The sequence below is a fragment of the Fundulus heteroclitus genome, chromosome 6 (assembly GCF_011125445.2).
Source record: "Fundulus heteroclitus isolate FHET01 chromosome 6, MU-UCD_Fhet_4.1, whole genome shotgun sequence".
In the NCBI taxonomy this organism is placed as follows: domain Eukaryota; kingdom Metazoa; phylum Chordata; class Actinopteri; order Cyprinodontiformes; family Fundulidae; genus Fundulus; species Fundulus heteroclitus.
This window is the reverse complement of record NC_046366.1, coordinates 11,867,355-11,893,798: the sequence shown is the minus strand read 5'-3', so window position 1 is coordinate 11,893,798 and position 26,444 is coordinate 11,867,355. Positions and strand designations below refer to the sequence as shown.

Here is a 26,444-nt window from a genome sequence, read left to right as displayed (position 1 = left end):
TCAAACTGAGCGGGCCCCAGTTTCTTTAAGCAGGTCAAAGCGATCAAGAAAAGCTGTAACAAGGACAGATTCACAACACAGACACACGGAGCAAGCAGCACCACCGTGCGTGCATGGTGGCACTTATAATGTGAGATAATGTGCAGCACCTGTCCCTAGATGGGCTTTTATAAACTGTAAGTTTATTTTTACCTTGCATGGATGTTCTTTAAAAAGTTCCCAGACAAATTTCAGTCACGTTGCAGCTTTTAATTGCCTTTTGTTATTCTCATCTCTCTTGAAATGGATGCATGGGTGTGCGATTTTACAGTATTTGTGGTTTGCCCAGTCAGCGATCAACAGAGAACACACTAACTGTTTATGACAGTGTTGCACAGGGTGGTATCTTACAGATAAAATAGAGAATGTGCATCAGTGTTACCAATGCAACCAACAACACCAATGGTTTTAACAGCTGCATCACCTTTGAACGTTTGACTTACAATGTGTTTTTTCTGCTTGGTGTACTCGTGGGTCGTCAATGTAAAGTGGGCCATCTATCCACGTGCAGGTAAGCCCACCTGTCACACCATCTCTAACCTTGCCTGCAAGTAGAATTTTCGCGGTATTTGTCCGTTCACAAACTCACAAGTATCCATCTTGCCCCACTCAACTGTTCGAGGAGTGCCCCAACACGAGTTGCAGTATTATGGCTGGACATACAGCTGTGACGAAAAGCAATAGCTACCGAGCCCACAGCCGAACTAAAATAAATGGCTACGCAGGAGGATGCACACGTAACTTCACTAAGGCTAGGGTGACCATATTTTCATTTGGGAAAACCAGGACACCTTGGAGCGGGGGGGGGGGGGGGGGGGTGTGGGTTAGGGGGGGGGGGGGGGGGGGGTTGATGTTGTACGGCAAACGCGGCCGAGTGGGGGGGGGGGGGGTTGTAAGGCAAACGCGGCCGAGCGCGGGGGGGGGGGGGGGGGGGGGGGGGGGAAGAGACAAGCGCGGCCGACAAGCGCGAGGGAGGACTCTATCTTGTGATTAATAGCAGGGCTGCCCAACCTGAACCGGCTCAGGGATTACGTCACACGCAGCGTGACGTACCAATGAAGGTAATTTAAAAAAACAGGACATTTCCTCACTTTATAAAAAAAACCCGGGACGCCCGGGACAGGACGTGAAATACGGACATGTCCCGGGAAATACGGACGTTTGGTCACCCTAACTAAGGCATTCTTGATGGAGAGGACTGATTGTTTATAGGGAATGTTACTGTGACAAATGAGAATGACTTAGGTTATTTTTACAGTAAATTTCTCATTTATTTCTTCTTAAAGTCTAAGTTTAGTGTGATGTGGTTTGGACCACACTGCAGACAGGCGCATGTGTCGGGCACTGCGACAGTTTAATAAGAATAGAAAATCTTACAGATTATGTTACGATGAGAACCAAAAGGTGCTGTACAGGAAAGTAGGCAGCAGCCATGAGAACAGAGCATTTGAAATAGAGCAAGGTAACGGAGGGAACCAATAATGGGGGAAGAGAACCGGGCATCTTTTAAAGAAGCAAGAATGGGGAGAAAAGGCAGGCAGAGCAGGTGAGAGTAATTAGGTGAGCAACAGCCGATCATGAGGACTGAGCTGAGGGAAAGAAAGAAGAATTAAGAGGGACAGATGGGGAGGAACATTAGCCTGGCCAGCCAGACTAAAGTTTGCCTCTCTTCAATAGGGAGAGGCAAACTGAGGGATTCTCGGGTGCTGCACGTTACTCAACACATAAAGCCCGCCCACGCCTGTGGGCCAGGGAGGAGGGCTCTATGGGAGCAGCTCCAGACTTGCTTTCTCTGTATAGCAAAGACAAAACAAAACTGAATCTAGCTGGCCTGGCTAGAGGTACACAGGAACAATATTTAATAGAACATAACACAAATATAATACAAAATTAAGAATCAACGGCCTAATTAAGAACAAATTAAACAAAATGGCAACACTAAGAGAATGTAAGCAAGGTAGGACATCTACAGAAATCATAAGTCAAACATCTAAGGATTCTAACACTAAAGCTCTATTGCTGTCCCTTGGCACAAAGGGGGCCCTTTACATTCATCATCCAGTTTTTCAATAGTAAGGACGATTCTACAAATATATACGATTAAGAATTTATTCAAGGAAGGGGTTGAGAATATGAACGAATAACAAAGGCAACTGGACTTTGTCATGGTTTAAGTTTTGTCTGGCTTCTTTCTGTTATGAATTTGGATGGACCCAAAAGACAACCCGAAAACAGGTCAGTGACGCTTTGATGTTTTATTTAAAGGAAAGGGTTGCACGGCCCTTGCTGCGTGCGGCTCACGCTCAGCGGCTGGCAGCTCCTGGAGGCGAGACGACAGGTTAGTGATCAGCGGAGCCAGACAGAACTGTGGACTTGAAGCTAGATCACTAACCTGGTGGAGAGTGGGCTTGTCAGGGATACTTCTGGTCCCTGAGAGCGGCAGAGTCCGTGCAGGAAAATCCAAGGTCGTTTGTCCTAGTCCAGTCTTGGTCCGATAGTGTGAGGTCGATTGACAAGGCAGAGGTTTCCGAGGGCAAATCCGAAAGGAGGTTCCAGGTCCAGGTCCGAGTCAGAATCCAGAAGAACTGACAGTTTAGGGGACAGGCAATCTCAGGTACTCACAGGCTGATTTGGTCAGAACACGGGTGGGCCATCCAAATCCAGAGGCTGACAGGCAGAACTCAGGGCGGGCAGAAAGAATCCGAGAAGGGCAGAGCTGGCTCAAAAACAGGGCAAAAACAGGTCGGGCTTCAGACGGACAGACAGGTTAATCAGAATGGCTGGAAGTTCTCACCGAGATGGCTCGAGACGTTCTGGCCCTGGAGGCTGAAAGGCACGGAGCCTTTATACTGGTGAGGTGGAGCCGGAACAGGTGACAGCAATTAACAGCCCCAGTGCCAGGAACGTTACACTTTCTTGTTGGTTTGTAGTTCACTCAGCTCTCCCTCGCTTAGCTTTAGTCACACCTCTGGACACTAATTAGTCTTTATTCCCGTCACCTGTCAGGCTGCAATTACCCCTGATCTGTTGCCACCTGTGTTCACCTCTTTATAAGACTCACCTCATTCTGTTCTCGTCACCGGTCCATAGTGTTCACTCCCGCTCAGTCTCTGCCAGAATCATTTGTCAGCTCAGTTTTTGGTTACAGTCAGCCAGAAGACTTCCTTCAACTTTGTTTTTTTGTTCCAGTCAGCCTATAGACTTTCCTTCAGCTTGTTTTTGTTCCAGTCACTGCATAGATCCAGCTCAGCTCTGTTCCCACTCATGTTCTCAACTCCTGGAGAGCTGTTCCGGTCTCAAGTCCTCGGCTCAGATGTTCTGGTCTTAAGTCCTCGGCTCTGATGTTCCAGTCTCAAGTCCTCGGCTCTGATGTTCCGGTCTCAAGTCCTCGGCTCTGATGTTCCGGTCTCAAGTCCTCGGCTCTGATGTTCCGGTCTCAAGTCCTCGGCTCTGATGTTCCGGTCTCAAGTCCTCGGCTCTGATGTTCCGGTCTCAAGTCCTCGGCTCTGATGTTCCGGTCTCAAGTCCTCAGCTCTGATGTTCCGGTCTCAAGTCCTCAGCTCAGATGCTCCGTCCTGGTCTCTAGTCTTCGGCTCCAGAGTTCCTCCCGGTCAGTCTCTCTGCACGCCTCCTGCCGGCCAGCTTCTGCACCCTACGTCTCCGTCAGTTAAAAGACTCAGGTTCGTGGTGATGGTGTACCACGGCCCGGCTCAGTGAGTGCCAGCTGCTGATCGGAGCACACCACTGATTGATGGGTTGGGCAGACGCGTCTTTGTTCTGAGCGTCGTTTCATAAAAAAATGGCCGATCTACACTGAGTAGAAAGCTGCTACTCTGAGTAGTTCTTCCTCCCTTTGTCATACTCAGCATGTCCAATTTCAGAACAGATGATATTAGTCAGGTAACTAAACACGGCGCCCGATTAACCATTGAACGTGAGCATAAGCATGAAAAAAAGCCCGATTACTGGAACGCAAATAACGGGATTCACCATGCCAATGACAGGAAATAAGCTTTGAAGTGCGCATGTCCTGTGGGTAGAATTAGAAATCTTTAAAGAAGTTATGTGGACAATATTGACCCATAAGAAACAATGCCGTTGCTGCTGAAAACCGCAAGAGAAAATTGTTGAAAAAGTCAATGCATGGGCGACATGAAAGTTATGTGATGGAGAATTAAAGCTGTTTTCACCACACTTCACTGTTCAACACAAAAGGGGGAGTGTGTGTGTGTGTGTGTGTGTGTGTTGGGGGGGGGGGGGGGGGGCATTGAAAGGACATGGCAGCAAAACATTTGTAAATAAATAAAAAAGCCAGTCCACAAGCATCCTCATTCACAACATGTTTACTTAGAGGTTATTACGTTATGATACAAGTTGACATTATTTTTATTGACTGTATCTAAAAACAAAATCTAAATATGTTTTAAATTCAACTGGAAATATAAAATAATACAATGCAACACACAATGACTTAAATTGTAAATATTGTGTATACTAGGTCATCAAATCAGTGTCAGTTAACTGTCAACTTGGTTGCCTGTAGGGATATTTAAGGTACACCAGGTGTCAGTATTCAGTGACACAGTATCAGCACAGTATGGCAATGTGTCGAAACGCTTCATGACGGGAGAGAAACGAGAAAGTAACGCAATAGTTACTTTTACTGGTAACTAGTTACTTTTAAAGTGGAGTAACTCAGTTAGTAACTCAGTTACTTTTTTGGAGAAGTAACTAGTAATTACAACTAATTACTTTTTCAAAGTAACGTGCCCAACACTGGGGATAAGTAAGTCAGAAAATGGATGGATGGAAAATATAGTTACAGTTTCAAGAGTCTTTTTATTACTACAGAAGTTTGCAAAAGAAACACCACATTACCAGATAAAAGAACCTGGGGTGATTGCAAATAGGTATATTATTTTTACACCACTGTGCGTGTAATAAATCTCTATAATGTTTCATTTAATTTTTTTTTAATAATTTGACGGAATAAATGAACTTTTTGATGACATTACATGTACTGAGATCTTACTGTGTCGAGCGTTTTCAGTAAGGCATCTGCATAGTTGTCTCGGGTCAGATGCAATCGTCAGTAACGGTGAAAATGAATTACCATTAGTAAAAATAAGTAACTTTATTGCACTTTTAAACTCACTTCCTATTCTTTTAAGCAACCAGAGCAATAAACAGATTGTGCTATACATTTCTTCAAAAGGTTCAGTTGTAGAAGAAATATTTTAAATAAGCATTTGTGCTTTTGGAAATGGTACACCTGACATCTTCAGGAAACCAAAAACCACATACGTTTAAAAAGAACAGACTTAACAACCACTGATGACATGTTGCAGAACTGCTACATTGTGGACGGATACCAAATGAAATGGAACTTTCATAACTCAGAGTGCATCTCACTTGGTAAGTCGATTTTAATGTTTTATTTGGATCATTCTGAAGATAAACGTTAGTGCTAATAACCTTAACCCCTTTAATTTTAGCTGAATTGGTGTTTACAATAAAAAGTGACTTTTGTTAATTGATTGGGTTAGTTGGATTTGATGATTGTGGAGAAGTTGATTAAATGAAGCACACAACTGACTACAGATAAATTGGTCCACATGACTGGGTTTTTCTGTATCAATTTGATTTAATGTGTATTTCTGTATACTTGTGATTGAATCGGACCTGAATCTTGTAATGTTCATTACGTAAGATGCTGTTTAATGTGAATTGGTGTTATACAAACAACTTGAATTAAACAGAACTGAATTTGCTGGCCCTCTAAAAGGAAAGTACGGAAGATAAAAATGCAGTACTGTGTTTTAACTTAGTTGACGCTAGATATTTACCATAAAATAAAATGTGATAACTTTTTCTCACCATTTGATATAAATCACAATAAACATTTCCTTTTTTTGAGTCAGCTAGGATAGCAAAAATGATTTCTATTTATCATATGTCGGACTTCAAAGAGAAATTTTCTAAAAAAAAGTTCCTCAAATTTAGAAATGTACACACATTTCTTAATATTTAACAGAGCTGTTTGTTGAACTTTAAGTCAAACACGTTTGGTATTTTTCAACAAGTTTCAACCCGTGCTCCCCAAAGCGGCCACCACCTTCGCTTGGCTGTTTTCAGTCATGGAGATACAATTTACAGCCTCATATGAGATCTTTTGCCTCAGGCATGGCGGGAGCGAGAAGAACATGGTAATAGCTTAAAAGATTTTTATGCGTAGTGAAATTAATTTTATAGATTTAATCTCGCACTGACATCGTTCATAGTCTGAAAGGCAAACAGCTGCTGCCTTTTACCACATGAGGTGGACAGATGGACACTTTAGAGAGAAAACTTAGCAGCTTTCAATGTAAAATGAGACAAAGCCTCGATAAATCCACAGAGCTGATACGCCGCATCTGGGTATAGAAAGTTTGTTTTCCCCTTCAGGCGTGGTTCGTGGTTTGCAAATAATAAAATTTGATTTTGGTTGGACCCACTCTGTTCATGGTGGTCCTTAAAATTAATGTTGTCGCTCTTCAGTTTTTCTGGACGTCCTTGGAAAAAAAACTTTCTCATTTCTCCACACCCCTCTGCCAATCACTGAAAAGCAGTGCGTTCAGTCAGAACTCCTCTCGAGTCTGCTTGGTTTGACCCTGCTCTTCAACGGGCCTAGAGATGCCCAGGCTGGCCCTGAATGAAAAAAAAAAAATAGAATAAAAAATACCCAGGCATTAGCTTCCTGGCTGATAGGAAAGATACCATCAAATTAACTGTGCTATATAACCTAAACATGATACTATCCCTTCCCACTTTGCAGAAGGGGTGTTGCTCTAAGGCTTGCAACCCCCCTTTCGTTCACATGTAAAGATGGTATTCAAGCTCAATTACTTCAGATTTACTTTTCTTTGAATGCAGGACGTCACTGAGTGAATTTGTAAACTCTGATCTGAGTTTCCAGGTTGCACTTAGAGCAATGGCCTTTTTCTCGCTCAGTGTCTTTTCAGGCCGTATGGTTGCAGAACTTGCTTCACTGTGGTTACTGGTACTCTCAGCAGTTTAAATCAGAATAGACACGACCTTTGTAGTCACTCAGTGAGGGGAATTTTACATGGCCCAGCAACAAGGTTAAATGTAAACGAAGGTGTGTAACAATGTCGAACAAAGAATAAGAATGAGAGTAGAATAGGATAGAATATGAAATTAGTTGTTAAAATTGCGTAATTAAAACAAAAATGTGCAGCTAAGTAGGGCAATTTAAGTGCTGTGCATAAAGTATAGACATATTTATGTCAGAAAAACACCAAAATATTATTTACAAGAATAAAAAAAGGCTGGGCAAAAACAGCAGAGATCATGAAAACTCATTCAGTTTGTTGAGAGCAATGATGGTAATGAAGTCCTGTGATAACGCTCCTTTGTGCACTGGGTCCAGGGGGCATCCTAGGACACCGCTGGCCTTCTTTATGAGCTTATCATAATGTTTCCTCTTAGCTGTTGATAAGCCGCTGCTCCAACTAACTACACCATGGCTAGACACGGTCTTAAAAAAGAAGATCTTCAGGATCGCCCCTTGCCCTCCAAAAGATCTCTGTCTTCTCAGCAGGTAGAGTCTGCTCTGACCCTTCCCGTAAAGATAATCATATAATCCAGACTAGTTTATTGTTCAGGTTAACACCCCATAAGAGTCCATTATCTTAATGTCAGTTCCCTAGATGTTCACTGCTCTGTGTGTCCGTACTTCAGCCGACATCTTCGCAAAATCTTTAGTTTAATGGCCTGATGGCTGGATATTCCTATAACTGTCTGAAAAGATACAAAAGTTACTCCTTCAACAATCTTGAGCTTGGACCGGAGGATACACCAGGGTTGGATACAATTTCCTTTCTTGACATCTTGATCTATTTCTAATTTTCTGCGATATCTCGCAATATTAAAACATCTAGTCTGATTTAATGTGAGAAAACAGGTTATGCCTGGGTGTCTAAATATCTACTTCCCCTGCTAACTGAGGTTTAAGACAGACTGGACAGATTACAACAGATATTGTATCGTGATGATAGGCTCACCTCTTGCTAACTGCTGTTTGTATGTTTTTTTTATGCTTACAGAAAAAAGTAAAGAATGTGCCGAAATACCACCAATGACACCCTTGAAACCTACAGATACCTTGAGGGTTTGGGTTACAGTCTTGTGTTTGTCCTTGGCCTCCTCATCTGTGGTGCTGCTCTGTGGGCCTTTGTCGCAAAGCGGGCCTCCTGGACCGACTCCCACATCTACATGCTGAACTTGGTTCTGGCTGACTTTGCCCTCGTCCTTTTCCTTCCCTTCAGAGTTTATGACGCCTTCTTCTGCCTGCCTAAAACGTTCCTCTGCACTTTCCTCATTTTTATGCACTTCATCAACATGTATGCCAGCATCCTGACCATGACAGCCATCAGTGTCCACCGCTACCTGAGCATCAGGTTCCCTCTGCAGGCCAGATCGTGGAGGAGGAGGAAGGAGGCAGCGGTCGCCGTCTGCTTGCTCATCTGGTTGTCCCTGATTTCAGTCGTTGTTGTTTTTCAAAAGGATAACTATCCTGAAAACCTCTGGACATGCTATGAAAGATGCAAAAACCGGCGTCTCCGTCAACATTTCATCGTGCTGTTGTCTCTCGGCTACCTGGCTCTTCTGCTGGTGATTGTGTTCTGTTCAAGTCGGATCATCTGTATTTTGGTGAAGGACCAGAACCAGTCAGGGGAAAGAAAAAGCATTGTTGGTATAATAACAGCAAACATGATCGTGTTTCTTGTCTGCTACACACCTTACCACGTTGCAATTGCGTGGAGCTTGTTCTTCCCTGTGCCACAAAACTGGATGTTTGAATATTTACCCAGTCATGCCTTCTTACAAGCATCGGAGTGGATCGCTTCCACAAACTGTTGCTTTGATTCCATCAGCTACTATTTCTTATTAAAAAGGTTTTACACATAAATTAATGACTATATGGATTGTATATTTTTTTTAATTTTGTCTGCATACGATGTGTATAAGAGCTTAAAATGTGGCAGCACTGAGAAAGACGTAGAAATCCAACCCACATTTATTATGTTCTGGAAACGTTCTTATGTTCAGAAATAACTTTGTAAGAACTTTTATTCTTACAAAGTTATTTGGGTCTGTGGTTGGTGTTTTGTATCGTTATCCTGTTGACGACCCATTTTCAGTTTACTGATAAGGGGTTCTGGATTCTAATTTAAATGTTCTACTTTTTCAATAAGTTTGTGAGGCCATGCTATCCCAAGCAGTCATATATATTTCTGTAAATACTTCTAAATATGTAATTGTCCGTCCGTCCGTCCGTCCGTTGTCTTCCGCTTATCCGGGGTCGGGTCGCGGGGGTAGCAGCTTCAGTAGGGAGGCCCAGACGTCCCTCTCCCCAGCCACTTGGGCCAGCTCCTCAGGTGGAACCCCAAGGCGTTCCCAGGCCAGCCGGGAGACATAGTCCCTCCAGCGTGTCATAGTCATATGTAATTGTAATGAATGTAATTTTTGCCATTCCTAATATTCTATAGTAGTTTTTAGACGGATAGCATATATAATATTGGGGCACCTTACCCCTTAGAAATCCTGTTCTTGCACAATAATTTTGCTTAAATAAAAGTTGTTTATGTATCTATATGGGAAAGTCTGTATAGTATTGTTTCAAATTCAGAAATTTAAAAGTAAATGTACTTTTAAATCATAATCCAACCTCTCAAGATGCTGTTGAGGGCTTTGAGCTAGCTGTGAGGTCAGATGCCAGGAATTGTGAATATATATATTTTTCCACTAACATAACTTCGTTTTCTTCATTTTTACAATTCTTTTCAGGAAACTAAATAAATTAATAAAACCATTTCACACAGGAAACCCTAGACCACAGCCACTGCATAAATGGTTAAGCCCTTATATTGAAGGCATGATGAGGAGATTGCAAATGATGGTTAAATATAGTCAGTAAGGATGATTTGTGAGAGCAGCTCTGTTGGTATCTATTAGGGTTATGCTGGCACCCCTCCGTCCCTGGGTCTATGACATTGTACCCAATGAGGTTCCTCCTCATTTTACAGAGACTGAAGCCGGCTTCATAAACATAAATGAAGACCTGATGTGCCCCCTTAAACTTCAAGATCCATTATTCTCTGCAGACTGATGATGCTAATTGACGATTTGTGTGAAGGAGTCTCAAACAGTGATTTCATGCTGATCTATATAGCTTCTAAGAGTTAGGATTAGGTGATTTCTGTTTGGTTACCTTAGCTAAAGCAATGGAGTTTGACTGCTTGAACGAAATCTGTGTTAACTGTTTTGTACATACAAGGGGCGGATGTGTCAATGCAAAGCAAGAGGGTTTTAACACAATTGAAAGTGGTGTCTTCTGAGATAGTGATGAGTAAAACTGAGCGGGCCCCAGTTTCTTTAAGCATGTCAAAGCGAACAAGAAAAACTGTAACAGGGACAGATTCACAAAACAGACACACGGAGCAAGCAGCACCACCGTGCGTGCATGGTGGCACTTATAATGTGAGATAATGCGCAGCACCTGTCCCTAGATGGGCTTTTATAAACTGCAAGTTTATTTTTACCTTGCATGTGTCGTATGGCTCTGGAACAGAGGATTCAAATTCAAAGTTCCTTTAATCGTTCAGGGTAGTGATGTTATGTGATGTGCCGAGGCTTCGAGGCGTGTGTCGAATAATGGAGGGGGCGTTTCCGCAATGCGCGTATCGAGGCTTGCTTCATTTAGGGGAGGAGCCGAAAACGATGACGTCCGAAGCCTCGCTGCCCGGCTGTACCACGCTTCGGGAAGTGGCTCATGATTTTGCCAGATGACCGGTTCATTCAGAACCAGTCATGGCTGCACACTGGATCATAAAACAGTTCTGCTCACCAGATTCAGTTTAAAACGCTACTTCTGTTTATAAGTTGTTTTTATTAATTATGCATTTTTTTACTACATCCACCGTATTTCTGTGCCTCAGCGCTTGCTCCTCTCCCCCTCCTTTCCCTCGAACCCAGGGGCTTTTATCACCGTTCACCATTCAAAACGTGAATCACCACGTTTAATGTTCTCACGCCCGTAGCAAAGTGTGCCAATTAAAGTCACTAGGAGACTTATGGCTGTGTTTCATGATCTTTTGTTTTAAACAAAACAGAACCGTGGCGCTTCAGTGCGCTGCTGCCTTGTGCTTTAATTCAGGTGCGCAAAATTACGTTACTTGTAATTTGGGTGCGCACTTTTAAGAGTCATTTTAAAGAACTTGTAACATCAGGAGGTTGATCTCAGACCGGTCAGCTCCTATGATCACTGTATAGGAGCCCTTTACAGTTTTTATTTATGCATTTCCACCCTGTTTATCCCTCGCACGCAGCGGACCATCGGGTAAAATCCTCCCACCTCACCGCCCAGAGCGCACTGAGGAGAGCAATAGAGATTTGTCTGGTCGACTGAGATGAGAAACCTGTTGCTGTGAAAGGTGATATAGGTTATAAACTGTTACTGTCTAGAATTGCATTGACCTGAAAAGAGAGGACACATCAGCAGCTGGATCGTGCGTAAAGACGCAGCGGGATCCTCTGTGTGCTTCAGTGTTGCTGCTGAGGGTAAAATGTGGGACCGTATAGTACTGGGCCCATGCCATTTTTCATTGGTCACAGTAACCCAATCTGTACATACTTGCACTTATTTATTTATGCACCCCGGCATCATCTGTGCCATGTGAGCGTGTCTTTTCAAAGGCTGGAGAAGTATTATCAAAAAAGAGAAATCATTTGAAACCAAAACCCGTGGTGAAATTGTTGTTTCTTAATAAAAATGCATGAAATCATCCAAGTTACACAAGCATTAGCCTATTCACTACCCCTTCCCTTGTTCCACAAGCACTTTCATTGTCCTCTGCCTGATTAAGCCCATGCCATTTTTCTAGAGTCACAGAAAAACATTATTACACAACATGCCATATCACATGTCACTACTATTTTGGGAATAATTACACACAGAGAATACATTCAAACAATATTTTATTATACACATGTGTATACAAAATTCATGTAGACAAATGATTTCGTCCTACACCTTTTGTGAAGTCATTCCCAAGAGCCATACTAGACAAAAATTCAATGCATCACACGTGTTAAGATACAGCTGGCTGTGATTTTACACCTGGCCAGTAGGTGGTGTCGTGTGCACATGAAGCATCAAGAAATGAACCCTTTCTCGAACCAGTTGGCTCAAATGGTTCAATGCCTCATGAGGCTTCATCTCACCATCACTAAGTTCAGGGTCGAACACCAAAAATCCAGCGGAAGCAGAGGTATCAAATACGGAGGCAAAGACAGGTCCAAATTCAGGCTGGGGTCAACAACACTAGAAAGCTAAGTATTACAGGGAAAGAAGGCTGGAACGCTAGGCTCTGAGAACAAAGATGAACTGGCAAAGGGAAGCTGCATGAGTGAGAACTAAATAGTCTAACAAACAAAAGAGGAGCACAAACACCAGGAGAAGGGCATCAGGCTGTGGCAGATCCTGATTGCAGGGAGGAACTCAGGAAGTGAAGCTGCCTAAAACGAGTGAGGAAATGAGTACAAAAATAAAACAGGAAGTGAAAAGAATAGGTAATACAAGTAATACAAGAGACACAGGCATGTGTCATCTAATCAGGACTGCCCTTGACAGCATGCATGTTTTTTAAAAAGTTCCCAAACAAATTTCAGTCAAGTTGCAGCTTTTAATTGCCTTTTGTTATTCGCATCTCTCTTGAAATGAGGCCACCAAGGATTTATATGAAAAATAGCGAAAAGTCTGCGATTTTAAAGGGAATCTGATAAAAATGAGGGAATTAGATGAAAAAAATAGCTTTTATTACAAATGACTGAGTGAATCACAATTTATATTATGTTATCATCATTATATATTATCTTTCTTTCCAGAATGACAAGTGAGGCCTGGCCTCACTTGCCTCCCCTGACAGCACGTCACTGGTGTGAATGGTTGTTTGTCCTGTCTGTCTCTGTGTTGCCCTGCGACAGACTGGCGACCTGTCCAGGGTGTACCGCCCAGTGAATGCCTGGAGATCGGCACCAGCACCCCTCACAACCCCATGAGGGATAAGTGAGTCAGAAAATGGATGGCTGGAAAATATAGTTACAGTTTCAAGAGTCTGTTTTTTACTGCAGAAGTCGACAATAGAAACACCACATTACCAGATAAAAGAACCTGGGGTGACTGCAAATAGGTATATTATTTAACACCACCCTTTGATAATAAATCTCTATAATATTTCATTTCAAAATTTTTATTAATTTCACAGAATAAATTAACTTTTTGATGACATTACATGTACTGAGATCCTTCTGTGTCGAGCGTTTTCAGTAAGGCATCTGCATATTTGTCTCGGGTCAGATGCAATCGTCAGTAACACTGAAAATGAATTACCATTAGTAAAAATAAGTAAGTTTATTGCACTTTTAAATCCACTTGCTATTCTTTTAAGCAACCAGAGCAATAAACAGAATGTGCTATACATTTCTTCAAAAGGTTCAGTTGTAGAAGAAATATTTTAAATAAGCATATGTGCTTTTGGAAATGGTACACGTGACATGTCGCGCATTCAGGAAACCAAAAACCACATACATTTAAAAAGAACAGACTAAACAACCCCAGATGACATGTTGCAGATCTGCTACATTGTGGACGGATACCAAATGAAATGAAACTTTCATAACTCAGAGTGCATCTCACTTGGTAAGTCGATTTTAGTGTTTGATTTGGATCATTCTGAAGATAAACGTTAGTGCTCATATCCGTAACCTCTTTATTTTCAGCTGAACAGGTGTTTACAATGAAAAGTGACTTTTGTTAACTAATCTGGGTTAGTTGGATTTGATGATTGTGGAGAAGTTGATTAAATGAAGCACACAACTGACTACAGTTAAATTGGTCCATATGAGTGGGTTTTTCTTTATCAATTTGATTTAATGTGTATTTCTGTATACTTGTGATTGAATGGGACCTGAATCTTGTAACTTTCATTACATAAGATGCTGTTTATTGTGAATTGGTGTTATACAAACAACTTGAATTAAACAGAACTGAATTTGTTGGCCTTCTAAAAGGAAGATCAAAATGCAGTACTGTGTTTTAACTTAGTTGATGCTAGATATTTACTATAAACTAAAATGTGATAATTTTTTTCTCACCATTTGATATAAATCACAATAAACCATTCCTTTTTTTGAGTCAGTTAGGATAAGAAAAATGATTTCTATTTATCATATGCCAGACGTCAAAGAGAGAATTTCTAAAAACTTTCCTCAAATTCAGAAATGTACACACATTTCTTAATATTTAACAGAGCTGTTTGTTGAACTTTGTGTCAAACATGTTTGGTATCTTTCAACAAGCTTCTACTCATGCTCTCTATAGCGGCCACCACCTTCGCTCGGCTGTTTTCAGTCATGGAGATAAAATTTACAGCCTCATATTCACATCAATTCAATTTTATTTATATAGCGCCAAATCATGAAACATGTCATCTCAAGGCACTTTACAAAGTCAAGTTCAATCATATTATACAGATTGGGTCAGATTATACAGATTGGTCAAAAATTTCCTATATAAGGAAACCAGTTAATTGCATCAAAGTCCCGACAAGCAGCATTCACTCCTGGGGAAGCGTAGAGCCACAGGGAGAGTCGTCTGCATTGTACATGGCTTTGCTGCAATCCCTCATACTGAGCAAGCATGAAGCGACAGTGGGAAGAAAAACTCCCCATTAACGGGAAGGAAAACCTCCGGCAGAACCGGGCTCAGTACGGTCATCTGCCTCGACCGACTGGGGGTTACAGAAGACAGAGCAGAGACACAACAAGAGAGACAAAATATCACAGAAGCACACACTGATCCAGTAATCTGTTCTACATTAGATGGTAGTAGCGGGTGAGCCGTCTTCTCTGGATGATGTCACAGTTAACAGAATGCCAGACCAGGTGTACCTACTATGAAGATAAAAGAGAGAGAACAGAAAGTTAAAGCAGAAATGACAACACTTAATGCATAATTGAAGAACAGTAGAACTCTATAAAGTGAGAAAATTAGATCCTGATATCCTCCAGCAGCCTAAGCCTATAGCAGCATAACTATAGCGGTAGCTCAGGGTAACATGAGCCACTCTAGTTATAAGTTTTGTCAAAAAGGAAAGTTTTAAGATTAGTCTTAAAAGTAGACAGGGTGTCTGTCTCACGGACCAAAACTGGGAGTTGGTTCCACAGGAGAGGAGCCTGATAGCTAAAGGATCTGCCTCCCATTCTACTTTCAGAGACTCTAGGAACCACCAGCAGACCTGCAGTCTGAGAGCGAAGTGCTCTGTTAGGAACATACGGGGTAATCAGAGCTCTGATATATGATGGAGCTTGATTATTAAGGGCTTTATACGTTAGAACAAGAATTTTAAATTCTATTCTTGATTTAACAGGAAGCCAATGAAGGGAAGCTAAAATTGGAGAAACATGATCTCGCTTGTTGATTTTCATCAGAACTGTTGCTGCAGCATTTTGGATCAGCTGAAGGTTTTGAACTGCATTTTGTGGACTTCCTGATAGTAAAGAATTACAATAGCCCAGCCTTGAAGTAACAAATGCATTGACTAGTTTTTCCACATCACCCCTGGACAAAATGTTTCTAATTTTGGTGATATTCCGGAGGTGAAAAAAGGAAACTCTGGAAACCTTTTTAATATGGGATTTAAATGACATGTCTTGGTCAAAAATAACACCAAGATTTTTTACTTTATAACCAGAGGCCAAGTTAATGCCACCCAGATTAAGTGATTGGTTAAGTAGTTTATTGTTTGAGGACTGTGGCCCAAAGATTACATCTTCAGTCTTGTCAGAATTTAGATGCAGGAAATTTAAAGTCATCCAGCTTTTGATGCCATCAAGACATGACTGCAGTCGAAGTAATTGATTGGATTCATCAGGATTTAAGGATAAATATAGCTGAGTATCATCAGCATAACAGTGGAAATTAATCCCATGCTGTCTGATAATTTTGCCGATAGCAAGCATATATATAGTAAATAGAATTGGTCCAAGGACTGAACCCTGTGGTACTCCACAGGTGACCCTAGAGTTTGAGGAAGATTTATTATTAACATGAACAAACTGGAATATGTCCGACAGATAAGATTTAAACCAGCCTAATGCTTTCCCCTTAATCCCAACAGTATGTTCAAGTCTTTGTAGCAGAATATTGTGATCAACTGTATCAAATGCAGCACTGAGATCTAACAGTACAAGTACAAACACAAGTCCATTATCTGAGGCCATGAGAATATCATTAGTGACCTTCACCAGAGCTGTTTCAGTGCTATGATGAGCTCTGAAGCCTTGCTTTGTAAATGTTCACAAAGTTGATTAGCAACTACTTTCTCAAGAATTTTAGATAAGAAAAGAAGATTAGATATAGGTCTGTAGTTTACTAACTCATCTTGATCAAGAGAAGGTTTCTAAAGTAAAGGTTTAATAACAGCTACTTTAAAAACCTGTGGTACATATCCATTTACTAAGGATAGATTAATCATGTCTAAAATAGTGCCACTGATCAAAGGGAATATGTCCTTAAACAACTTGGTTGGGATTGGGTCTAACATACAGGTAGAAGGTTTAGATGAAGCTAAAATTTTAGATAGCTCAGACAGTTCTACTGCTTCTAAACAGTTCAACCACTGCACAGGTTCTTAAGATTCCTCCAATGCTGCCTCACTTACTGAGGACGAGGTAATCATGTTTGGGAGGATGCCAATTATTTTATTTTTAATGGCATCAGTTTTATATATGAATAATCCCATAAAATCATTACTGCTAAGAGCTAAGGGAATGGATGGATCAACAGAGCTGTGGCTCTGGGTAAATTTGGCAACTGTACTAAAGAGAAATCTAGGATTATTTTTATTCTCTTCAATTAATGATGAAAAATATGCTGCTCTAACTCTGCGAAGGGTCTTGTTATACAACAATAGACTGTCCCTCCAGATTAGGTAGGATTCCTCTTGTTGTGTAGAGTGCCATTTTCTCTCCAATTTCCTAACATTGTGCTTCAAGGAACGCAGCTCTGAATTAAACCAGGGAGCCAGCTTCCTGTGAATAATCACCTTCTTTTTCAAGGGAGCTACATTGTCTAATGCAGAACGCAATGAGGAAGTCACATTGTTAGCAAAGGTATCGATTTGTGAATGGGAAGAAACAGCATTGCTGCCATCTACAGGGCATTTCTGCAAAACTGAGGATATTAAAAAGGGGACAGACTCTTTAAGTTTTGATACAGCATTAGCCGATAAAGATCTACTATAATGGAACCCTCTTTTGGGGGTGGAGAACTGAGTTAGATTAAACTCAAATGTTATTAAAAAATGATCAGACAGGACAGGGTTGTGAGATAATACTGTTAATTCTTCACAATCAATGCCATATGTCAGAACAAGGTCTAAAGTATGGAGACGAGAGTGCGTCGGTTTATGCAAATTTTGAGCAAAACCAATTGAATCTAGGATAGTTTTAAAGGCTACACTAAGGTTATCACATTCTGTGTCAACATGGATGTTAAAATCACCCACTATAATAGCCTTATCAGTATTTAACACCAAATCAGATAAGAAATCTTACAACTGATCCAAAAACTGAGTGTAAGGGCCTGGTGGACGATACAAAACAACAAACAGAAGAGGTTTTATTGCTTTGCAGTTTGGATGAGGGAAACTGAGGGTTAAATGTTCAAAAGAACTGTAATTATTAGTTGGCCTGGGACTAATTAATAAATCAGACTGAAAGATAGTTGCCACTTCTCCTCCTCTTCCCACAGATCTGGGAATGTGGAAATTTGAATAACTGGAGGGGGTTGACTCATTTATACTAACGTAGTCCTCTTGTAGCCAGGTTTCTAACAAATCAATCTGATTGTCTGGATTTGTCTTTGATGAACCCAGAACCACACACACAGGACTAAAGTTGAGGAGTTTTATTGACAGGTTTGATGGGTTGGTGGGTGATGTAACCAGTAATCCAGGAATACACAGGTACAGGGGTGCAGATGAAGGCAGGAGCTGACAGCCTGGAGAGAGAGAGTCCAAACGAAGCTGAGAGGCTTGGCACTGGGCAGAGCTTTCTCAGAGTGGCTAGTCAGGTTAGCAGTTCTCAGGAGACACCAGGACAAAAGGCAGAGCTTCACCAGGAACTAGCAGCATAAACAAAGTCTTTCAGAGAGACTGGCAGGACTGACCTTAAATGAGAAAGCAAATCAAAGCTTCCAAAGCAAAAAACGAGGACTGACATGGAGAGGGTGTAGAACGATGACGGACCGGCAAAGGAGTGACAGCAGAGTGAGGCTTAAGTAGGGAGGCTGGCAGGTGAAGTGAGTCTGGCTAATTAGTGGCTGGCAGGTGTGACTAACTGCAGTGGAAGGGAAGGCTGAAGTGAGGGGAAGGAGAAACTAAAAACAATAAATAAAGTCAAACCCTGACTAAAAGCTAAAACAAGGTGGAAAAACCGAAAACCAATGGCAACAAAAGCTGAATCAAAACCAAACCATGACACTGATTATCACAAATCAATTCATTAACTAATAAAGTCCTTGGAGGGAGAGACCTTATATTTAATAGACCACATTTAATTATTTTATTTTTTGGTTCAAAGTGATCCGTATGGATTTGTATTAGATTTTTATGATTTGTTCCTTTTAGATCAGTTTTTGATCTGTTAAGTTTTGGCCGTGGGAAAGACACCGTCTCAATAGGGTAATGGGTGGGTAACAGTACAGAAGCTGCAGAGAGGTGTGTTAAACTACGGCTCTGCTTCCTGCTCTGGACCCTGGGTTGTCAGCATTTAGGAGAACTAATAAATCCGGCCAGATTCCTAGAAAGAAGAGCTGCACCATCCAAAGTGGGATGGATGCCGTCTCTTCGGATCAGACCAGGTTTTCCCCAGAAAGTTTGCTTGTTATCAATATAGCCCACGTCGTTTTCTGGACACCACCTAGACAACCAGCGGTTGAATGATGACATGCGGCTAAACATGTCATAACTGGTCAGATCAGGCAGGGGACCAGAGAAAATTACAGAGTCCGACATAGTTTTAGCAAACTTACACACCGAAGCAACACCAGCTTTGGTGACCTCTGATCGGTGTGACTGGGTGTCATTACCGCCAGCGTGAATAACAATTTTGCGGTATTTACGTTTATCCTTAGCCAGTAGTTTTAGGTAGGATTCTATGTCGCCCATTCTGGCCCCTGGTAGGCATTTAACTATGGTCCCTGGTTTCTTTAGTGCCACATTTCTTATTATGGAGCTACCAATAATTAAGGTCGGCTCCTCAGCGAGACTGTTGCTGAGAGGGAAAAAATTGGTGGTCTGGGGTCTGTAATCTAGAGCTATGCTTCCTACGAATCGTCACCCAGACAGCCTGGTTACCCGGCTGGTCAGGTGCTACTGCTTTAGGTTCGCTATGTGAAGTTACTCTATGCGGCTCCGCGCTAGCAAAGGAGCGGCTATCAGCTGGTCATATGAGATCTTTTGCCTCAGGCATGGCGGGAGCAAGAAGAACATGATAATAGCTTAAAAGATTTTTATGCGCAGTGAAATTAATTTTATAGATTTGATCTCGCACTGACATAGTTCATAATATGAAAGTCAAAAAGCCGCTGCCTTCTACCACATGAGGTGGACAGATAGACACTTTAGAGAGAAAACTTAGCAGCGTTCAGTGTAAAATGAGATAAAGACTTGATAAATCCACAGAGCTGATACGCCGCATCTGGGTATAGAAAGCTTGTTTTCCCCTTCAGGCGTGGTTCGTGGTTTGCGAATAATAAAATTTGATTTCGGTTGGACCCACTCTGTTCATGGTGGTCCTTGATATTAATGTTGTCGCTATTCAGTTTTTCTGGACATCTTTGGAAAAAACTTTCTCATTTCTCCACACCCCTCTGCCAATCACTGAAAAGCAGTGAGTTCAGTCAAAACTCCTCTCGAGTCTGCTTGGTTTGACCCTGCTCTTCAACGGGCCTAGAGAAGCCCAGGCTGGCCCTGAATGAAAAAAAAAAATAGAATAAAAAATACCCAGGCATTAGCTTCCTGGCTGATAGGAAAGATACCATCAAATTAACTGTGCTATATAACCTAAACATGATACTATCCCTTCCTACTTTGCAGAAGGGGTGTTGCTCTTAGGCTTGCAACCCCCCTTTCGTTCACATGTAAAGATGGTATTCAAGCTCAATTACTTCAGATTTACTTTTCTTTGAATGCAGGACGTCACTGAGTGAATTTGTAAACTCTGATCTGAGTTTCCAGGTTGCTCTTAGAGCAATGGCATTTTTCTCGCTTTTCAGGCCGTATGGTTGCAGAACTTGCTTCACTGTGGTTACTGGTACTCTCAGCAGTTTAAATCAGAATAGACACGACCTTTATAGTCACTCAGTGAGGGGAATTTTACATGGCCCAGCAACAAGGTTAAACGTAAACGGAAGTGTGTAACAATGTCGAACAAAGAATAATAATGAGAGTAGAATAGGATAGAATATGAAATTAGTTGTTAAAATTGCGTAATCAAAGCAAAAATGTGCAGCTAAGTAGGGGATTTTAAGTACTGTGGATAAAATGTAGGCATATTTATGCCAGAAAAACACCAACAGATTATTTACAAGAATAAAAAAAAGGCTGGGCAAAAACAGCAGAGATAATGAAAACTCACTCAGTTTGTTTAGAGCAGTGATGGTAATGAAGTCCTGTGATAACGCTCCTTTGTGCACTGGGTCCAGGGGGCATCTTCTTTATGAGCTTATCATAATGTTTCCTCTTAGCTGTTGATAAGTCACTGCTCCAACTAACTACACCATGGAAGATGGCTAGACACGGTCTTAAAACAAAGATCTTCAGGTTCGCCCCTTGCCCTCCAAAAGAGCTCTGACCCTTCCCATAAGGATAATCAGTATTGTGACTCCAGTCTAGTTTATTGTTCAGGTTAACACCCCATAAGAGTCCATTATCTCAATATCAGTTCCCTAGATGTTCACTGCTCTGTGTGTCCGTACTTCAGCCAACATCTTCGTAAAATCCTTAGTTTGATGGCCTGATGGCTGGATATTCCCATAGCTGTCTGAAAAGATACAAAAGTTACCCCTTCAAAAATCTTCAGCTTGCACCGAAGTATAACCCAGGCTTTGATTCAATTTCCTTTCTTGACTTCAATCAATCAATCAATCAATCAATCAATCAATCAATCAATCAATCAATCAATCAATCAATCAATCAATCAATCAATCAATCAATCAATCAAATTTTATTTGTCAATTACAATTTGCATTGCAAACTTCTTGATCTATTTCTAATTTTCTGTGATATCTCGCAAAAATAAAACATCTAGACTGATTTAATGTGAGAAAACAGGTTATGCCTGGGTGTCTAAATATCTAGTTCGCCTGCTAACTGAGGTTTAAGACAGACTGGACAGATTACCACACATATTGTATCGTGATGATAGGCCCACATCTTGCTAACTGCTGTTTGTATGATTTTTTTTATGCTTACAGAAAAAAGTAAAGAATGTGCCGAAATACCACCAATGACACCCTTGAAACCTACAGATACCTTGAGGGTTTGGGTTACAGTCTTGTGTTTGTCCTTGGCCTCCTCATCTGTGGTGCTGCTCTGTGGGCCTTCATCGCAAAGCGGGCCTCCTGGACCGACTCCCACATCTACATGCTGAACTTGGTTCTGGCTGACTTTGCCCTCGTCCTTTTCCTTCCCTTCAGAGTTTATGACGCCTTCTTCTGCCTGCCTATAACTTTCTTCTGCACTTTCCTCATTTTTATTCACTTCATCAACATGTACGCCAGCATCCTGACCATGACAGCCATCAGCGTCCACCGCTACCTGAGCATCAGGTTCCCTCTGCAAGCCAGATCGTGGAGGAGGAGGAAGGAGGCAGCGGTCGCCGTCTGCTTGCTCATCTGGTTGTTCCTGGTGTCAGTCGTTGTTGCTTTTCGTGAGGATTATTATCCCAAAAACCTCTGGGCATGCTATGAAAGACACAAAGCCCATCGTCGTCTCCATCCACAGCTTGGCGTGTTAGTGTTGTCTCTTGGCTACCTGGCTCCTCTGTTGATAATTGTGTTCTGTTCCAGTGGGATCATTTGTATTATGGTGAAAGAGCAGAACCAGTCTGAGGAAAGGAAAAGTATTGTTGGTATAGTGAAAGCAAACATGATCGTCTTTCTTATCTGCTACACACCATTCCACATTGCAATTTTGGACAGTTTCTTCTCCAGCTGTGATTCCGTACATTTACCCAGTCATGTGTTTTTACAAGTGTCGGAGTGGATCGCCTCCACAAACTGTTGCTTTGATGCCATCAGCTACTATTTTTTATTAAAAAGGTTTTACACACAAGACAGTGACAGTACAAAAAATACTGTCACAACAGCATGTACGGTTGACTGAAACTTTCCGATCCTGCACAGCACCCTGGCTACCTGCTGGTATCCCTGTGTTGATGCATAGCTTTGCTTAACATAAACTCATCTTCTATTTCAACAGCATATTTTCAGGCATAAATTAGATGTCTCGTGTAGTTGCTGCAAGATAGTTTCCACTTCTATCATTGGGCTGGTGCCCATCTTCAGGAATAATGGGAGGCCCACACTAGTCAGGTCGCAAGTATACCACAGGATGGTCAAACGGAAAGGTTTTTTTTTCCTGGCATTCATCCCAAACAAGTAACTGGTATGTTGGTTGTTACGGGGACCTGGTGAGCCCAAAATGCTACTCTTTGTTATTGTTCTTTCTTTAGAGCTTTACCATCCTGCTCCTTGTATGTTTTGGCAAGATAAGTTTAAGTAAATTTCATGTATCATGTATGTATGTATGTATATTAGGGCAAACTTGTGGCTGCTTTGTCTGGCATAATGGAAAACTCAAGCAAAATTAAACAAGATTAAGAGATCATTAAGAGATCATTAAGAGAATCGTGGACCTCCTAGAGTCTGGTTTATCCTTGGATACAATTTCCAAGTTGCCATGTTCATTTGTTCAAAGAGTGATATAAACATAAAAAAAACACCATCCCATGCTGGTGAGGGAAACAGGTTCTGTGAAACGTGCCTACCAACCCCAGACCAAACGACCTTGAGATGATCTTTATCCACATTGAAGCTGGTCCTGGACTGACAGGGTGTTGAATAGCCCCTCAGAGGAGAAAGCCATTTCAGCAAGCTCAACATAAAAGAGACAGAATAGAGTTTGCAGATGTAATCGGGGGAAAACACCTCAACTTTTGAAGACCTGTCCTGTGGTTTGACAAAACTGAAACCAAGATGATTGTCATCAAAATTCGGAGGAAAAAAACAAACTGCAAACCATACGGTACATGGGTGGTTGGTAGCGTCTTGTTGTGGTTGCTCTGCTGCAGATGAGAGTGGTTTAAGTCATGAAAAAACAGCATTCTGTGGAAACATTTAAGCGGTGACATCAGCCAGGAAGCTTGGGCACACATAGATTTTCCAAAATAGATAACTACTCTAACCGTTCCTCTAAATTAGTTACAATGTGGCTACGGACAACAAGGTCCATGTTTTAGAGTGGCCATCGCAAAGCCCTGATCTCAGTGCTCTGGAAAATTTGTGATCATAACTGAGAAGGCGTGAACTGGACAGAGGACAAACTTAGTTACGTCATCCTGTGAGACACTTAAATGGTAAATGGATTGAACTTATACACCGCTTTTCCAGTCATACTGACCACTCAAGGCACTTGTGGAACGACACCCAAAAAGTTTTGTCCAAGTCATACAGTTTAAAGGTAGTGCAACTACAATAAGGGAAATACTTTAAATTGAAAAGAAAATCAGAAAAACAGATCTCTTTTTGTACAGTGTATATGAAATGTGTATATGGTTCGAAATGTGATAATATTCTTTTGTAGCCTTTCATTGATGATTGGAAAGCTATTGAGCTATTCTGGACATTGCCTCTGAGCAAAGCAGCAGCCTGTGTCATGACTAGCAACAGCGTTCACTTCATTCAGCATCCAGCGCCCTCTAGTGGTATGAAAGCTGAGTGCGTCAAAGGCACAGACTCAATCTGTTCAGAGGATTCCCTTTAAATGCAGTTAAGCGACACTTATGAGGTTAGGTACTTGTGTGTATGTAACTATATGCATTCGTTTCAGTTATTTCATTCAGAACCACGCAGGATGACACATTCAGTCAATTACATAATGCCATTTAATAGCAGTACTGATTATTATCAGCTGCAGCATAGTGACTGCAAAAAAAGACATTACAGGCATCAGTCAAATGAGGTCAGGCCTTCGATCCTAATCTAAGAACAGTAAGGAGACGGCTAAACTCTGCGTCCAGCGAAAGTCCCATCAGGTAACTTTACATACGTTTTATTCACAGCATCATCACCGAGAAAAAAAAAAAAAGAATAAAAGAAAAGCCCGTACAGTCCTGTCTTAAAAGAGAAAGAGTACAGGGAGAATCCCTTCCCAACTCCCCCAAAATACCCAATACACGATACATTCAGGATTATTATTTACACTATTCACAATGATACAGAACAGCTCCTTCAAAAAAAAAAAAAACATAAAAAAAAAAAACAAAGACAAATTTGTGCTTTTCGTAATTACCGCACAGGATGATGACCACGAACAAAAACAGGATGAGCACATTCGATAATCAGGCTGGAGATCCCTCAGTATGGCAGTTTGGTCGGCAAAGAAAGACAATCACTAGACTGCAAACAAAAACCTCACAAACGAGTCACACAGTGTTCTCCCAACAAATCTCAGTCCATTTGAAGGCTTGTTTATGTATTCAGGAACTATCGTCATAGAAAAAGGTGAGCCAAACACACAGTTCAAGTCATGGCCTAGGAGAGCACAGCAACACTGCAACCGTAGCGGGCATGACGAGTAGTCCATAATCAATCTTACATATTTACAGTGCATGGCATGAGGAGTTAAAGTAGCATTCAGCGACAAGGAGGGTAGCTGAACAAATGATCTCAACAGTACAAGCCGAAATCTAAAAATAAAAGGAAGAAAACATTCAGCATGTAAGGTCAAAGGCATACATATCACAAGTATACTGCAATTAGAGGGTCTTTCAAAACCACAGTACATGAGAAAGGTGCACTGCTGACTGAAATGATCTTCATCATGGCACTTAAAGACATGTTTCTTTCAGCTTTTTTTTGTTTTTTGTTTTTTTTTGCTTCTGTAAAATCAGGCATCAGTAAGTCTTCCATCAGCTGGGTTTGGCACAGCAATGTGAAAAAGACACACTTGTGACTCGGTGAGATCCATCTTAGAGTCCGTTGGTATGAAACCTTTGAATATAAAAGCATTAATGGCATGAAAACTGTTCTGTCTGCAAGCTTAACGCCTGCATTTATATATATATATATATATATATATATATATATATATATATATATATATATATATATATATATATATATATATATATATATATATATATATATATATATGAGCTACAGTCTTATGTTATCACTTAACCTAAGCTGGAGTTTCATATTTACATTTAAAGTATATATTGCTGCCCACAAACCTTCATTCATTGTTCGATTAACAGACTGAGACTGATGAATCAGGCCTTCTTGTAAGTCATAAATTATGTTATTTAACATCAAGTCTCACATTTTTCATACAGTGCTCCCAGCCTTTGTTGGCACCTCTAAAAATGTGTTTAAAGCATTTAAATGAATTAATCTTTTATGCAAGTAGAGTGATATCAAGCAAAATGTTGAGAAACCGCAACCATTAATTCGGTGGGAGAAAATAACTGTTTTTATTAAAACCACCAGAGAGAAAAATATTGGTACCTCTGGCAATCATTTTGAAAATACATTAATTTGACATATTTCTTTTATTTTTACTTTATCTGATTAGAGCGTCTACAAATTTCTTATCACCATGGACTAGGTTGTTGAGGAGAACTGTTAGGGATGCACTAAAGACTGGCATTTTAGGGGTGAGAAAAGTCTCTTTAAAACCAATTAAATACTATATTCATGTCAACCAATCCTTTGGAAACCACTCCGGAAAAATCGAAGAGGGCATAGAAGAGGGCATCTGGGAGGACCCAGGACTGTTTTAGGAGAAGACTATGTTCTGTCGTATTGGTAAAGCATTAACAGCAGAGGTACCAATAACTGTGTTGACTCAGAATGTGTTAACACAATATTATTTTCTTCCCCACCTACTTAATAAAATATGGGGTTGTTTTTTAAAATTTCAAGGGTGAAATTATGTCACCGCAGTAATAATAATAATAATCTATTTTTGGGTTCTCTCCTTATCTTTGCCAGGGGT

The 26,444-nt window shown here is 41.1% G+C and overlaps 2 protein-coding genes across 2 annotated transcripts; both read left to right on the top strand.

Annotated features, from left to right (window-relative positions):
* Positions 1-5,439: 5,439 nt before the first annotated feature.
* On the top strand, positions 5,440-9,033 carry LOC118563425 (G-protein coupled receptor 35-like). Its single transcript, XM_036138050.1, has 2 exons — positions 5,440-5,454; positions 8,145-9,033. Exon 2 carries the CDS (start codon positions 8,158-8,160, stop codon positions 9,007-9,009), a length of 852 nt encoding a protein of 283 aa, XP_035993943.1. The 5' UTR covers positions 5,440-5,454; positions 8,145-8,157; the 3' UTR covers positions 9,010-9,033.
* Positions 9,034-13,786: 4,753 nt separating this feature from the next.
* On the top strand, positions 13,787-23,055 carry LOC118563332 (G-protein coupled receptor 35-like). Its single transcript, XM_036137742.1, has 2 exons — positions 13,787-13,801; positions 21,641-23,055. The coding sequence occupies exon 2, from the start codon at positions 21,654-21,656 to the stop codon at positions 22,548-22,550; it is 897 nt and encodes a 298-aa protein (XP_035993635.1). The 5' UTR covers positions 13,787-13,801; positions 21,641-21,653; the 3' UTR covers positions 22,551-23,055.
* Positions 23,056-26,444: the final 3,389 nt, after the last annotated feature.